The 15,410-nt window shown below is 42.8% G+C and overlaps 4 protein-coding genes and 1 long non-coding RNA gene across 6 annotated transcripts; 3 read left to right on the top strand and 2 right to left on the bottom strand.

Annotated features, from left to right (window-relative positions):
• Positions 1 to 215: 215 nt before the first annotated feature.
• On the top strand, positions 216 to 2,978 carry LOC110188258 (transmembrane protein 256). The gene is made up of 4 exons (XM_020957944.2): positions 216 to 388; positions 446 to 699; positions 764 to 1,072; positions 2,430 to 2,978. Exons 2-4 carry the CDS (start codon positions 607 to 609, stop codon positions 2,571 to 2,573), a joined length of 546 nt encoding a protein of 181 aa, XP_020813603.1. The 5' UTR covers positions 216 to 388; positions 446 to 606; the 3' UTR covers positions 2,574 to 2,978.
• Mrp5 (Multidrug resistance protein 5) lies at positions 1,396 to 13,073 on the bottom strand. 2 transcript variants are annotated; one of them, XM_020957925.2, is made up of 10 exons: positions 12,316 to 13,073; positions 10,471 to 10,623; positions 10,322 to 10,407; positions 7,912 to 8,071; positions 7,644 to 7,840; positions 7,391 to 7,572; positions 5,614 to 7,205; positions 5,056 to 5,549; positions 3,780 to 4,975; positions 1,396 to 3,725 (listed from the first exon to the last, which is right to left on the bottom strand). In XM_020957925.2, exons 2-10 carry the CDS (start codon positions 10,545 to 10,547, stop codon positions 3,687 to 3,689), a joined length of 4,023 nt encoding a protein of 1,340 aa, XP_020813584.2. In that variant the 5' UTR covers positions 10,548 to 10,623; positions 12,316 to 13,073; the 3' UTR covers positions 1,396 to 3,686. The 2 variants fall into 2 exon arrangements, with proteins under 2 accessions (XP_020813584.2, XP_086687826.1); XM_086831700.1 differs by lacking the exon at positions 12,316 to 13,073 and adding an exon at positions 11,555 to 11,897.
• On the top strand, positions 11,126 to 11,635 carry LOC147643869 (uncharacterized). Its single transcript, XR_015271398.1, has 2 exons — positions 11,126 to 11,263; positions 11,561 to 11,635. It is a non-coding gene; the product is annotated as an uncharacterized LOC147643869 (long non-coding RNA).
• Positions 12,378 to 13,373, bottom strand: LOC110188256 (uncharacterized). Its single transcript, XM_020957942.2, has 2 exons — positions 13,325 to 13,373; positions 12,378 to 13,267 (listed from the first exon to the last, which is right to left on the bottom strand). Exons 1-2 carry the CDS (start codon positions 13,371 to 13,373, stop codon positions 12,378 to 12,380), a joined length of 939 nt encoding a protein of 312 aa, XP_020813601.2.
• On the top strand, positions 13,261 to 15,360 carry Arc42 (Activator-recruited cofactor subunit 42). Its single transcript, XM_020958129.2, has 3 exons — positions 13,261 to 13,831; positions 13,927 to 14,136; positions 14,194 to 15,360. The coding sequence occupies exons 1-3, from the start codon at positions 13,798 to 13,800 to the stop codon at positions 15,165 to 15,167; spliced, it is 1,218 nt and encodes a 405-aa protein (XP_020813788.2). The 5' UTR covers positions 13,261 to 13,797; the 3' UTR covers positions 15,168 to 15,360.
• The last annotated feature ends 50 nt before the right edge of the window (positions 15,361 to 15,410 follow it).

Here is a 15,410-nt window from a genome sequence, read left to right as displayed (position 1 = left end):
ATCTGTTGTGATTAAACTTTGATTTTGGCCAACTATCGAATTGAATATAGAGTAGAGTAATTTTTTAATATTAAGCCACGTACGTTTACATGTTTAAATTCCGCGTCTTGTATACGGTATGGGAATCTAAAAGTCACAAAAACTAAAAAAAGCGACAGCGTATAGTTATTTCTTACGATGATATCGATTTTTTGGGATTTTACTTATCGATGAGTGTTTTTGGTCAACTACCACCACTATGATTGAAAGTACCAACTTTGCAGATTCTTCAAAATTCAATAAAAAAAAAACAGTTGGCAAATTCAAACTTCGTTGACAGTCTTTCGCTTTAAGTTAAACTTGCTGAAATTTCTCTGATCTGGAATGCTGAGCATTAGTTGATTATTTCGTAAACTCTATGTAGTATTCGTTTGTCTTACATTAATCAAGAATAAATTCCTATTAGGTCTGAAATTCAGTGTGTTGCAAATAAAACCATTGGAAGCAACGACGATAGCCGACGATCTGGCAACACCCAGTTAGTTGGCATCAAAATTTTTGTAAAAGCAGTTGCCTTGACCAGCGGCAAACGGAGTTTGGGCAACAGTATAACACAGCAACATTAACATGTCACTCTGCGACACAATCGACTACATCACCCTGGGCAATCCTGTCAGCAAGATGGTCCTCTCAAGCGCATCCGCCTTGCTCCGCACTATGGTAAACAATCGGGATCTCTAGGCTCCCTACACTCTACGCATTAAGTTTAATTTTTCGCTTGCAGGGACTGCGTCCAAAGCAGGTTTCAGTACAGGATTCCCTAATGCAGGTCCAACCATCCATACATCAATACGTGCATCCGCACGGTTCACTGTACTGTCTCGCCGGTAGTCACTACCACTTCGTGCGTCTTGCCGGGATTGGCGGAGCATCGGCCATTTTCATGGGCGCCTACTGCAAGTACATTCTAAAGGATATCGGAGACCCCAAAGAGCAGATGGATTCGCAGGCCTTCGCCGATGTAGCCAACCGCATTCACTTTCTGCACTCCTTCGCCTTGATGGCCCTGCCCTTGGCCCACTTTCCAGTATTCGTAAGTTTAAAGCCAAGATCGCAAAGAACAGTTACACAAAAGCAGTAATAGACCGAATCAGTAAAGGAATTAATCTTCGGCACTCCGAAGTTTGTGTACTCTTGCAGGTTGCAATCAGATTATTGGAAATCAATCCAGTTCTGTCAGATAGAGTATATATGTATGTACATTATATATATATTAATTTATCAATCATATTCATTCGATTAAGAAAATTTCCATTTTATTCGTTAATTTTTTTTAACTAGATAAAGGTTTCTTTGTTATATCGTTTATTTCTCTGAGGATTTCTCCACCCCTCAAATAATCCCAACATTATAAAATCAATCTGGATCGTGTTTAGTTTATTTGTAAAGCTTTTCTTTGATGGTTTTCTTGTTTACATAAACTCTGTGTAAAGTTAGATCTCTGAACGGAATTTATAACAACTCGCGTTACTCTCGAATCGAAATCGAAACTCCAACAATCGTATAATTGACATCCTGCTTAGCTAGTCTAATGCGTTGATTGACATTACAAAAATTGAGCTATGAATGAGTTGGGTTTCCGCTTCTTGCTTTCATTCTTTATATATATATGTATATATTTATATATAATAGGTATGCGTACGTTTATGTATATGAAATGTTTTCAAAGCTAAAGCTAAATGTTCAACAACCACTAATTGCAGCTTACAAAGTAATTCTCATTTCCACACACGATACACTTGTATACTTGCATTAATTGGGTTAATTTTCTGTTTATTTTGTGATATGGAGCAGGTTCATAGCTGATATGGGTTCGGGGTTATGTAGGAATTTTCTTAATTTCTCTCATTTTCAATATTAAACATTTGTATTTAAAAATGTACCAAAAAGGTATAGATATTTATGATTTTGTTTTGTTTACTATTATTTTGTAATTGTTTTTCATTTTTTTTATCAGCCTTATTTGATAAGTAAAATATGGAGCCTGTTTTGCGCCCTCTTTTTGTTCGGGTTAAAGCCAACAACTAAAGCTAACATCAAAATACGCACACAAAACTCTTTTCGTCTTCTATACGCTTTGATCTTGGAATATACTATAACTAGGGGGCCTGTTCCGAATTTTGCTTGGTTAATTTCAAATGAAATCTTATTTTTAACAGAATAATCAATATTTAGGTAAATGTTTTGAGCACTTTGTTGGAATCTTATCTTGTTCTATATACTTTTTTTGTTGTTACACTATAAATTCTTTAATATGTTTGGCTCAAGGGTTTTTTTTAAAGGTCTGTTGCATTTTTTTTTTTGTCAATTTAAAATCAGAACAGGCCTCCATGAGATGTTGTGTGTTCTTGTGAATATTTTGAATAAATGTATCTTCTTTTTCTCCATAGACTGGCATATTAATGGCAACAGGCACAGTGCTGTTCAGCGGCTGCATGTATTACCGCGCCTTAACTGGAGAGAAGCGGCTGCAACCATACGCAACCGTTGGAGGATTCTGCCTAATGGCCGCGTGGCTGTCCCTGGTCTTTTAAGGAGGAAAGCAGGCCGACTTATTTATATCTTAAATATAGCACATACCGAACAGCTATGTCGTCGGGGGGCAACTAAAGCTAAGCCAAGTTAAACATATATATATCAGCTATAAATGATAAATACATTCTGCGTTAGTCTGCGTTACTCTTAGTGCGCTGGCAGTAATAATATTAATAGTATGATACATTTAATATTGTTCTAGTTTTAAAAGAGAACTCTAGGAGGGCTTTGCAGCTAATGGAAGATACTTTTTGAGTTAAATGCGTAAAATTTCTTAGAGTATATAACAGTTTGCGCTAAATGTGAAATATGAAATAAAAATGTTAATGGATTAACAAAAGAGCCAACCGAGCTGTTACATTTATTGTATACCTGTACATTAATAAATTACTATAAAAAACACACACATATATGTTAATACTAGGTGTAACATTTCTTAGAATTCTTCATCCTTTTTTTTGTGATTTTGTTTTGTTTTTTGTTTCTTTTTAGGGATTGTTATTGTCGTTTTACTGGAACACATAATACAAATGCAATGCGACCTTTTGAAGGCCACTGCAAAAAGTTCAGCTAAAATTAATTATTGCACAATTTTCATTACATTTCTTTCTATTCTTTTAAGGTATAAAAACATTGGTGACGTTCACCAGCACAATCTATTATTATTTTACAGAATCGAATCAGGAGGGGGAATATCTTATTGTCTTTACCATTTCCGGTACCATTATTTTTTTTTCAAAATGTTTTCAAAGCAAAGCCTAAGGATAACTTATTAAACTGTGCTGGTGGACGTTGCCATATACTTCTCCTACTTCAGCTTATTGTCTTGCTGTTTGATTTCCCATCTTTTGTTTCTTAGTTTTATACACCTGGTAACTAACAGTTAATTTGTTTTGTACATTTAAATTGTAAAAAAATTCCTTGGCGGCTGCTCAGTGCGGATGTCTGCTGCTGCTGCCGCCGCTGCTACTGTGCTATCCTAATAACTTCTGCTTTGAGGCCTCCGCAAAGAGGAAGGTCTTCTGGATGCCCGCATTGGCCGCTGGATGATTCGTAATTGGTTCCAGTATCTTAAGTATGTAATCTTTGAAGGCCTTCGGAACGGCGAAATGTCAAGAGTCCTTTTTCAGCCGCAAGTTCTCCTCATGGGCCTGGAAATCGAAAAGTGAGACACATACTCTACGATATTTTCAGAGTTTACTCACCTTTTGTGCGACCTTGAGCAAGGCATCGAATGTCGAGTCACCCGTCTGCTTCACCATGCTGTGGAACACCTTCTGCTCGCTGGTTGTGAGCAGTTCAAAAGGTGAGCCAAACTCCACTGCCCTGCCGGCATCCATGACCAAGACTTTGTCGGAATCCATTACCGTGTGCAGACGATGGGCTATGGTGAGCACTGTGCAGTCCTTGAACTTGTTCCTAATCGTCGTCTGGATGAGAGCATCCGTCTGTGGGTCCACGTTCGCCGTGGCCTCGTCCATCACCAGGATTCGATTTTCGCGGAGGATGGCCCTAGCCAAACATACCAGCTGGCGCTGGCCAACGCTGAAGTTGGTTCCACCCTCGGAGATTTTGCTTTGCAAGCCACTGGGCAGATCGGCCACCACATCCTTAAGCTTGACCTCCTCCAGGGATTCCCACAGCTTGGCGTCGCTGTACTCGTCAAAGGGATCCAGGTTATAGCGCATTGTGCCCGAGAAGAGTACCGGTTCCTGGGGAATAATGGAGATCTTGCTGCGCAAATCGTGAAGTCCCAGATCGTTAGTGTCGCGCCTGTCGATCAAGATGGCTCCCTCATTGTAGGACAGCCGGAATAGAGCATTGATCAATGAGGACTTTCCGGCACCAGTGCGTCCCACGATGCCCACCTTCTCGCAGCCTTCGATAGCAATGTTCAGGGATCGGAGTACATAATCAGCCGCCTTGTCGGGGAAGTATTTTAGTGACAGGTTGTCAAACACGATCTTTCCATCCTCTGGCCAGTCCTTTGGCGGCTTCTTCTTCGGCTGCGACTCAAAGTCACCCTCCGGCTCCAGATCCTCGTATTCCACAACTCGTTCCACTGCCGTCATGGTGTTTTCCAGCTCTGCCGACTGTCGCATGCCCCACTGCACCATACCGGTCATGCCCATTGCCTGGGTGATGGCTAAGCCCACATCTCCGCCATTTTCCGGGGAGAACAGGAAGAAGCTCAGCGTGATAACGGCGATGTAGACGACGCACACACAGTCTAGCCAGTAGCCGAAGGCTCGGCTCGTGGCCAGGAACATGTAATAGCCAGAGCTGTGCATATCCTGGTAATTGTCAAACTCCGCTATCAGTTCTTTCTGCGCTCCAAAAGCTCGGATGGTGGCCAGGCCATTAAGGGAGGCACTCAAGTGAGAGTAAATGGGTGATCGGGCTTTGGATGAAGAAGATATTATAAGGTATAAATAAATAATCAAATACATTTCAAAATATAATTAAAGTTTCTCCACTTACTGACAGCTTCGAGGCGCTTAACATCTCGGGACGTGTTTAGATAAAAGACTCGCAGTATGTAGAAAATTATGACCAGGAAGACAGTAGCGAGGATATACCAGACGTTAATGATGCACAGGACAACCACGATACCCACAATGGCGAGGAAAATCTGCATCACGTCCATCATCACGGACGGAAGAATCTCGTCCACTTGTCCCAAGTCTTTTGAGAAGCGGTTTAGGATACGGCCGGAGGGGTTCGTGTTAAAGAAGTGCATTGCCGCCCGCGTCACGCCCTGGAACATCGTGTTATGCAGGGTCGTGGAGCTACGCATGGCCAGGTAGAAGAAGAGCATGCTTCGAACCAGGGAAAAGACGATGACGGAAACATTGATGCCGGTAAAATAGTAAATGTCTATGGGGTCCGTGTCTGCATTGATGCGGGTTTCAGGGAATGCGCGCCGCAGACGGGCCATAAATGTATCGCGCTCGGCCTCGCCGTTTTTGTTTACCCTTAAATTCATTCATTAAATCGTTAATATTTACTTAATATATAAAAATGTATATGTAAACTCACCAGTAAGACAGGAATATATCACCACCAGAGGCCAGTATCTGGGCACCAATACAGAAGAATGCAAACACAATAAACAGTCCATAGCCATTGGCCCCAAAGTACTTCTTGTAGAGTTTCATTCCGATGCGTCCCTCCACTCGAGTTTCCTGCGTCTGCATAGGCGACTCCGCTGCCAAGGATTCGGCGGTAGACTCCATGGACGAGATGCTGCCGTGTCGGTCCCGCAGCTTGCTATTCTGACGGGAAAGGCTCTTCTTATCCGCTGCATCGCCTGCACCTTCGTCTTTCTTGCTGGGATCCGTCAGCATCTGGGCAAAGTCTAGACCACTCTTGCACATAGACTCATAGGTGCCCATGGCGCTGATCTTGCCCTTGTCCATGATTACTATGACGTCGGCCTGCTCCAGGAACTGCAGTTGGTGGGTCACCAACAGTACGATTTCCTCTCGCAGGAATCCCCGCATGCACTGGTCGAACAAGTGACGACCAACATGCGTGTCCACGGCACTGAGGGGATCGTCCAACAGGTAGATATCCGCCTTCCGGTACACAGCTCGAGCCAAGCTGATGCGCGCCTTTTGACCGCCTGAGAGCGAGGCTCCACGTTCTCCCACAATGGTCTTGTCTGCATACGGCAGCAGCTCGAAGTCCCTCTCCAATGCGCACTTCTTCACCACGGTGCGATAGCGGTGCTTGTCCATGGGCAGACCGAAGAGAATGTTTTGTCGCACAGTGCCGGTAAAGAGCCAGGGTTCTTGGGAGGCGTAGGACAGGGTGCCGTTAACCTTAACTGATCCCGAGTCCTGGTTCAGCTCACCCAACACGGCCTGAATCAAACTTGATTTGCCGGAGCCCACTGGACCAATGACTGCCACCAATTGACGGGGCTTGAACTTCAGGGAGATGTTGTCCAAGGTGTAATCGGTGCTCTTTGGATCCCACTTGGCCTTCAGTTTGCTGATGTTGATACTAGGCTCCGCTGCACTGCTGCGCCGGCTATCGGGCTTCAAGACTCCAGTGGCCTGGGCCAGAGCGGGATCGGTGATAAGACCCGTTTTGCCCAGCTTCTGCTCGTCCAGATCCTCAGACTTGTCTCGCACCTTGGTCTCCTCATGCAGCATGAAGGTCTGAATACGTTTGATCGAGACCAAGAGCTCTGCGAACTGCGAGATGCCCATGGGGAAGTAGACGGTCATGGTGTTGCGCAGGATATTATAGTAGGCGGTGATCACGAAAGCCTTCTCAGCGGTCAGCAGCTTTCCCAGCAGCACAAAGCCCACCAAGCTCACAAACACCGAAATCCTCGTCACAAACATAATGAAACTCTGCAGCGTGCCACGAATATAGTTCACATTTCGGATGGCATTCATCTCCTTGGTGCGTACATAGTTGATCATTTTGCTGAATGGAATCTCCCAGGCGTACATCTTGATCACCTGAATGCCCGAGATGATCTCGTTCATCATGCGCACTCGTTCATCCGTTCTCAGGGCGGTTTTTAATCGAAGCACAGAGGTCTTCTTGCCCAAATAAGCCTGCAGTGGGATAAAAAGCAACATCACAGCCACGCCGAAGAAGGCGGAGATCCCAATCTGTAAGGCAAGAAGTTTTTTTTAGTAATCTATACTTAATGGACTCGAAGGAAAATCAATAGTCTATATATAGATTTAAGCTATCATTAAATTACAATGTTTTCTTTTTAAACAAGCAACTTGACTCGAGTTCAGGAAGCTTTGTTCTTCTCTTAAGTGGCAAACAACGTAGATAGATAACCTACCTCCCTGTACATGAGATATGTGATAATGCCAATCTCCACGGGGCCCAGCCATAAATAATTCATGTGGATGACGGAGACGTCCAGCCTGCCCACATCGTTCGAGATGAGATTGACCACCTGACCGATGGTGGTGTCGCCCAGTGCCGTTCGGCTCAAGCGCAGCGCCTTCCGATATATCATGCCTGCAGGGGGATCATTATTCATGTGTCACAATAAAGAACCATTCGCTGCTCCAACTCCAACTCCAACTTACTTGTCATGGCAATTCTGGCCTTCATACCAACATGGAACATGCCCAGCATGTACGGATGCATTAAGAGCACGTTGAAGGCGCTGGTCAAGATCACGCCCAGGGCGTAGAGATAGGCCTTTGTCTGGTTATCGCCCTCTTGGTTGGCCGTGTCCGCATAGTAGGCCACCAGGCGTCCCAGGAACAGCGGCTGGGTAACTCTAAAGGAACAGGGATAATAAATAAATAAATCATTCAAAAATCTGCCAGTGGGCGGGGCCAGCCAGCTTACCGGAAACCGATCTCCAAGATAAAGAGCACCAGACCTAGAAGTGCCAGGCGCCAGCCGAACACGTTCATCGAGGCCTTCAGCAGGCTGGGGGTCTTCTTCTTCTTTCGCTTTTTCTCCACCTCCTTCTCCCACGCCGCGCTCAGCTTGCTGCCCAGGTGATCTGAAAATCATGGAGATTGAGATATCAACAAAATGCACCCAGCCCCAGTGAAGGTAATAAATTATTTCTGACGACGGGAAAATATGGTCTGGTTAGCGATGGCCAGATTATATGCGTTTGAAGATGCTTCCAAAACAAACAGCCAAGAATAGAGTTCCGAGACTTGTTCTTTTGCGTTGAATTATAATGCATGTGTACTAGAACAATTAATATTAATCATAATCTATTACATCAGATTTGGTAAGTGCAGATGCTCTGGACCAAAAATATGTTTAGATATTTATACAAGCAAAGATACTGTGCCTCGTGTGCTGTGTGTTCTATTTTAGATCTTTTCAATTGACTGTGAAATACCCCTTATCATTTTATGATACCCATTAAAAGGTAGTATAAAGATTTGTACGAAGGTTCTGCATTTAAGCTATATAATTAGTGTTATCTGTTTGATTATAGACATCGTTTCGTCATCAGTTCGGACAGAATACTTTAAACTTTTTTTGATAACTGGAGATCTATGAAGACTATTCTGATTTAGGAATTTCAAGAGCATTCTTAATTTTAACTTATGATTGCGCTGTTGTTGGGGGTTTTCTTTATATTTTCCACTTTGAAGTACATTTTAATATACTTTAATTAAAGCATCCTCTGATCCCGCAAACTATATTAGTAGAATTCATGCTGTCACATTCAGTCATGTTCACAAATAAACAAGTTTATAAGGTTGCGCTACTGTAAATGATGGCTAAAATCAATTGCTTTATCATTGCAGGCATAACCATGGGCCATAAATCCAGGGAATTGTCAATGGAAGTGCTTTGGCTCGACCGTGAATTATGGCTGGTAACAAACGCAAATCCCGGTCAGCTGCCAGCTGCATTTACTCCAATCGATCTTATCGGCCGGTATCCCCTTACCTCAATTGATTCCGGCACTTCCGCACTAAAGCCTTGAGGGCTTAGATAGCACACCGATTAGAAGGAATTGGAAACAAAAGCTTAAGCTCCTCAGTTGCAAATATACAAATGTATATAAATATTTGCCCAGATATGATGGCTATGCTATTATTGTTTGCATTGCATAAGTCCCACTCAATACAGTATCTCTAGGTGCCCATATATTATAAGTAAATAAGCCGGAGATAGCTAATTGTGTATATATCGGGGGTGTTGAATAAGTGTTATCAATTATATTCGGCAGTAAATTCAATTAATTGCGCCAAGCGGACGCTGTCAAAGATATCGGAGTTGTCAAAGTTTTGAATGTCGAAATCAAAGGTCTAAATGTGACAGAGATTGGATATCATCATCGCCATCGCACTTTCGGTGGATCATATAATTCAATGAATGATGGTGCAGAATGTTCGTATCCAAGGGCTATCTTATCACCGGGATTATAGTTCCGCTTAAAAATCTCAATGAAAGAGTAATGTCATATTGCAATAAGCCAGACGTGAGTGATATGCAGGGGAATCTAATCGCAACTTCCCCATTTGAAGAAGCGGAGAGCCATACAATGCTCGCCTGATCCTTCGAGGTTCGGACAAGCGGAATAACCGAAAGCCGTTTCGGTCAGCAAATGTGGACGCATGCTAAGCCGTATCTAATCGCAATGGTCGGGTGCCTTGAAGTGTCTCCCGGGCACTTCATTTGGGGAGTGTCTGAATGCTATAGATAGTGTGGTAAATATGCCGCTTTGCTGATTATATAAATTACAGCCCACAGCCCGGGGCAAGACAACGACCGGCTCGGGTACCAGGGATTTCGTGCGACTAATGTCCATCTTCAGAAAACACTTTACCGTTGGACAAAGGGCACTGAAATCGAAACTCGATCATTGCACCCGAGGACGTGGTGAATGGAGTGCCAGACCCACTTATTAGTCACCTCCACCTAAGCCCACCCACGTTCCATCTCATTAAATCTATGGCCATATGACGTCACGTATGGCTTAATCTCAGTTACGTGCTGATAAGAGTAAGCTCCTTGAAACTAAAAGAAACTTATCAGAGAAACTGCCTTAGCGATTTCCATTTAATAATTCAATTAATTTGATTATCGAATGGCCAGAAAGTATAGCCATAAATTATCTTGGTCCCGAAATCCCAATCCCTTACTTATTATGCAAGGCACGCCGGCCGAAAGGTATGCTCTTTTGAGTACTTTAGCACTAAAGTGCAATTACTCACGGAGTTTTTGGTTTTTTGAAGGAACAATGGAGGAGGAGTTCAATACAATCCAGTCCTAAACTCACCTGATCTATGCTCTTGAAGGGCCCTATATAAATCGCTCTCGTCCAGGGTCTTCTTCCGTCCTTTGAAGAATGTGGGCATGGCGAAGCTAAAAGAATTAAGAATTTACGAATTAAAAAGTTTATTTAAAAGTTGATATATGGAAACTCACCAGAACATCAGGGATGAGAAGATGTTCGACGTCTCGCGCGGATTCTCCGGCAGTTCATCGGCTTTCATTGACTGCATTTTGGTCGTTTGTGTGTATTAACTCTATCGATTTCCTAGGACATTGGTCGGGTCTGTGTCCGGGGTGCCGGTTACTCTAAAAAAGGATAAATCAAACAGAATAGATTAGTAAAGAGTTCGTTTTGTTAGAATCCCAAATGTTGGACATCGATTCTTAAGATTGTGGACGCACGATGACTTGTGCTTTTGTTGTTTTATTATTTTAGCTATTATTAGTGGTTTGTTTTCGTTTGAGGCAATAAAAGCTACGTGGTAAACATGGCCCATATATTTTTTTTTTTAATAAAATTGATGCACACGAATTTCCATGGGATTCCCGATCGTAATTGAATCGCTTTGAACAAGTCTTTTAAAAAAACTAGGTTTATAATCGACTTAGCAGCCAAAAATCAGTTGGAAAATTCTTTTTCAAGAACTTTAAACTATTTAAAGTCAAAGTTAAACGGTTAAAAATTTAATTAAAATTGTTTTGACCACAAAGACTTTGATTGTTTTGTATGAAATGATGTCACTTTTGTTTTGTAGACTTTATATATTGGTAGAATCCTTGCAACTTTTAGTTTTGCAACCGACAAGTAATAAAATTCACTTTTCCACTCGAGGCAGCGCACTGTTAGTAATGGGAAAATCCTCCAAGTCGACAACTCACGGTAGCTTTCCCACCTTGCGCGGATAAGTCGGCAGCTTCTCGCGTCAAACGAATGGGCGATCGCCAGGTGAGCTTGGCCCTTATATAGGAGCCGGGGCAGCACCTTACTCTCTTGTGCTCTCTCTTATCAAGAGATCACCTGAGAGGGAGCGAGAGCAGACCCACAGATAAACGATGCGAGCAGGAGCACCGACACCCACACCAGTGTACGACAGTTCTTTGAGAGCGGGAGAGCAGCTGTTCCTCCTCTCTTGAGGCTACTGGTGCTCCGCTCTGTTATCACTGGGAAAGCTCTTCTCCGCTGCTGCGTTTGTTTATTGTTTATATTAGCCCGGGGCTCACTACACATTGTTAATACCTCCAGGTTACGGACACAGCAGGCGGTGGATGCGACGGATGCGGAAATCAAAGTGCGAAGGAAAAACTAAGAACTCCAAAAGTGACGGCAAATCAATAAGACAACAAATGGGACTTCCTATTGCGATGCTTTTTGTTCTTGTGCTGGGCGTCTCTCTGCCTCCCTCTGCCTGGCTACCACGGGACTCGGCGAACGGATATAAAATAAAAACGCGTTTTCCTATTTGATTTGTGCTGAATTTAAAAAATTTGTGCAGAGAAAAACATAAAAACGTTAAACAAGTTCCTGTGCGTGCGCGTCAAATCTGCGCAGAGATGCAAGCGGGCTGTCAGAACGCAAATTTGGCAGATACACAGTCACACTAGAAAGTATTCGTGCACGAACGTGTTGTTGCGTGATTAGGGAATACAAAATGGTAAAACAAAAAGAAATCAAAAATATTAATTTGTAAAAATTACGCCTTTAAAATTAATTCGTTTTAAAGAACTATTTATTTGTAAAAATTAGAGTTTTAAATTATAAAATTACTCAGTTGAAACTCGTAAATATTCCAATAAAAATGAGCTAATTATAAAGTTAAAGCTCATTTAGCATCATCTGTGTGCTTATTGTAAATTGACCATTTCTAAAGGTTTAAGATGGATTCGGTTTTACAAACAAAAAACATCACTGCTTTTCAGTTATTTATAGAATTCAATGATTTAAATACTCTAGATATACAAAATTGTAGCTTTATAAAATATAGTGACTTGTATTATTACCTTTATACCAGCATACAAAAATGCAAGCTTTGCCATCATCAAGATTTGTTTGAATTCAAAATCTATTCGTTTCCGGTGATTATGTAATAAGCGTACTCCCCCGGATCGTCCTCTGTGGGTAGGTATAAAAGCTCTTCAGAAATCTTTTCCTCCACTGGCTCATACTCGATGATTTCGACCGTATTTGTTTGGACAATAGGGTCTGCATCTTCCAGTTCCTGCAACTTGGCCAGATGCTTTCTAGACTGCACGTGGCGGACGAAGCAGAACTTCCTGGCCGTCTTGTATTCACAAGCTGTGCACTCAAACGTCCCTCCATCAACAGCAATATAGTTGTCGAGCTCCCTATCGATCTCCAGAGAGATGGGCGAATTTTCCTCGTGTGCCGCTCGGTTAACTTCCTCCACTCCTTCATCCTCTTCTAGAGGGGCAAACTCAATGAACTCGCTTTCATCCGCTATGTTCTGCATGTTCTGTATGTGCTGAGGAGTCTTATTGTGTCGCGCCAGGTGTAATTTTTGGGTGGTACTGTAATCACAGAGCACGCAAGTCAATACCATGTTGTCTCTCTCTTTTACAGTATAAAGCGCTGGTTCTATAAGCTCTAGGCTTTCCATCTGCGAAGTTCCTGCCTTCTTCTGCGCCAGCTTCTCCTCCTCTTCTGCCGCTTGCTCCCTTCGTATGTGGCGCACCGATCGCACGTGCCGAACGAAGCAGAACTTCTTGGCTGTAGTGTATTTGCACAGTTTACAAAAAAACGGCGGTCGATCAATGTCAGAATCAGAGTCATCCGAACAGTAATCGTAGTCCAAGTGTTTCATAGAACGTTTATGGCGGCGCATATCTCTTCTTCTGTCCGTCTGGTATGTGCAGCCGTCGATATTGCACATTAGTCGTTTGATCTTCCATGGCGGCTCCTCTTCCTCATCTACGAGCGGTTCGATCTCAATAACTAAAAGAAACAATGCAGTCAATCTTCACATAGCTCTCTGCCGCTTCAGTTACTCACTTTCCGTTTCGTTATTGTAATTAAAATCAAGGGAATCAACCTGCGACATTTTGATAAATAATAAATGAAACCAAAACAATCCAATTGTGCAGCAGTATGCCCGAAGATGACAAAATACCTTGCAGCAGAGTTTTAGTATTTTAAAAAAAAGTATTTTCTTTCCTGTGCTGTAATCTGGAAAAAAATATAAAATAGAATATATATTATTTAAAATATATAAAATATAAATATAAATATAAATAAATAAATAAATAAATATAAATATATTTTTTTAAGAACGGTAAATTTAGAAATTCACGAATGCCCTACAACAATTTGTAAATACCACTTGTTACACAGCCGGTGCCCAACTCTGGCCACATTATACATTTTTAATATTCTTTTAATTTGCGAACTATTTTTTACTCTCGATTTTAACCCGTTTTTATGCAATATATCTTAACAATTTAAGCATTATCCAACACATATCTACCATGCAGTCCGTGCTCACCCGCTCGCTGAATATTGGTAAGACATGGCCACCAGTGGACTTTGATCTCCGCAGCCACCAAGCAATATTTGTATATGCAAGATCCTTGTGCTGATATTGGAGATCTTTTCAGCCCGAAGATCGTTAAATGTCCGTCAGATTGCCTCCCTTTCGGCACTGCCAGACACTCATCAGATGCTCCAGAAGACCTGTCGGGACTTTGCCAACTGTGAGCTGAGTGGAAATGCTGCAAAATTCGATCGGGAACACCTGTATCCGGAGAAGCAAATACGCCAGATGGGCGAGCTGGGCGTAATGTCAGTGGCAATACCCGAAGAGTTGGGTAATGATAGTTAAGCCCCCTAATACAGTCCATTTATAATCATATTTCCATCAACAGGTGGCACCGGTCTGGATTATGTGGCCTATGCTATTGCCATGGAGGAGATCTCACGCGGTTGTGCCTCCGCTGGTGTTATCATGTCGGTAAATAACTCCCTGTACCTGGGACCCTTGCTATCTTTTGGAAACGACGCACAGAAGAAAGCCTACATTACACCCTTCACAACCGGCGAACGTGTCGGTTGCTTTGCTCTGTCGGAGCCTGGAAACGGATCAGATGCTGGAGCTGCCTCCACTATTGCCACTGACAAGGGTGACCACTTTCTACTGAATGGAACCAAAGCGTGGATTACCAACGCCTTCGAGGCTGAGGCAGCCATTGTGTTCGCCACCACCAACAAGCAGCTGAAGCACAAAGGCATCTCCGCGTTCATAGTTCCCAAGGGTACTAAAGGCTTCTCGCTGGGCAAGAAAGAGGATAAGCTAGGCATCCGTGGATCTTCTACCTGTCAGCTTATATTCGAAGACTGCGCGGTACCCAAGGAGAACATGCTGGGCGAGCCTGGATTCGGATTCAAGATTGCCATGCAGACTCTAGATGCCGGACGCATAGGAATCGCTGGACAAGCTCTTGGCATAGGTCAGGCGGCCCTGGAACTTGCCGTGGACTACGCCCAGAAGCGACAGGCCTTTGGAAAGCCCATCTCCAAGCTGCAATCAATTCAGCAGAAGATTGCAGACATGTCGTTGGCCATGGAGTCTGCCCGCCTGCTTACGTGGCGCGCTGCCTGGCTAAAGGATAACAAGCAACCATATACCAAGGAGGCCGCAATGGCTAAACTGGCTGCCTCCGAGGCTGCCACCATGTGCTCCCACCAATGCATCCAAATTCTGGGCGGAATGGGATACGTGACGGATATGGCCGCCGAAAGGCATTACCGAGATGCTCGCATCACAGAGATCTACGAGGGTACCTCCGAGATCCAGAGGTTGGTCATCGCTGGTTCCATTCTCAAGGAGTATGCTAATTAAGAAGAGTTTTTACGTAGAATTAAGCCGAAAGTTGATTGATAAATGTAAATCTTTTTAAACAAAAATATTTTTTGATTGTAACTATTGTCCTGCTGTAAAATGTGAATGGGTAAATAGGAATCTTGTGTCGTATTTTTGGTGTCAATTAAAAGATTTAAAATAAATTGATTTAAAATATATAGATTTACTATAATTATTGCTGTTCCAAATATTTCGAAATTTATCATTTTTAACGGTTCTTAT

Source organism: Drosophila serrata, unplaced genomic scaffold (assembly GCF_035046125.1).
Source record: "Drosophila serrata isolate PLE 108 unplaced genomic scaffold, ASM3504612v1 contig_241, whole genome shotgun sequence".
In the NCBI taxonomy this organism is placed as follows: domain Eukaryota; kingdom Metazoa; phylum Arthropoda; class Insecta; order Diptera; family Drosophilidae; genus Drosophila; species Drosophila serrata.
This window is presented reverse-complemented; position numbering and strand designations above follow the sequence as displayed.

Bases quoted from the DNA above. Each gene is read 5' to 3' on its own strand.
- Arc42 (XM_020958129.2), top strand. From the start codon at position 13,798: ATGCAGTCCGTGCTCACCCGCTCGCTGAATATTG. The intron at 13,832-13,926 runs GTAAGACATGGC...AGATCTTTTCAG, and splicing joins CACCCGCTCGCTGAATATTG to CCCGAAGATCGTTAAATGTC. The intron at 14,137-14,193 runs GTAATGATAGTT...TTCCATCAACAG, and splicing joins GGCAATACCCGAAGAGTTGG to GTGGCACCGGTCTGGATTAT.
- LOC110188256 (XM_020957942.2), bottom strand. From the start codon at position 13,373: ATGTCGCAGGTTGATTCCCTTGATTTTAATTACAATAACGAAACGGAA. The intron at 13,268-13,324 runs GTGAGTAACTGA...TGTTTCTTTTAG, and splicing joins TTACAATAACGAAACGGAAA to TTATTGAGATCGAACCGCTC.
- LOC110188258 (XM_020957944.2), top strand. From the start codon at position 607: ATGTCACTCTGCGACACAATCGACTACATCACCCTGGGCAATCCTGTC. The intron at 700-763 runs GTAAACAATCGG...TTTCGCTTGCAG, and splicing joins CCGCCTTGCTCCGCACTATG to GGACTGCGTCCAAAGCAGGT. The intron at 1,073-2,429 runs GTAAGTTTAAAG...TTTTCTCCATAG, and splicing joins TGGCCCACTTTCCAGTATTC to ACTGGCATATTAATGGCAAC.
- Mrp5 (XM_020957925.2), bottom strand. From the start codon at position 10,547: ATGCAGTCAATGAAAGCCGATGAACTGCCGGAGAATCCGCGCGAGACG. The intron at 8,072-10,321 runs GTGAGTTTAGGA...CATGATTTTCAG, and splicing joins CCTTCAAGAGCATAGATCAG to ATCACCTGGGCAGCAAGCTG. The intron at 4,976-5,055 runs GTAAGTGGAGAA...CTTCATCCAAAG, and splicing joins TAAGCGCCTCGAAGCTGTCA to CCCGATCACCCATTTACTCT.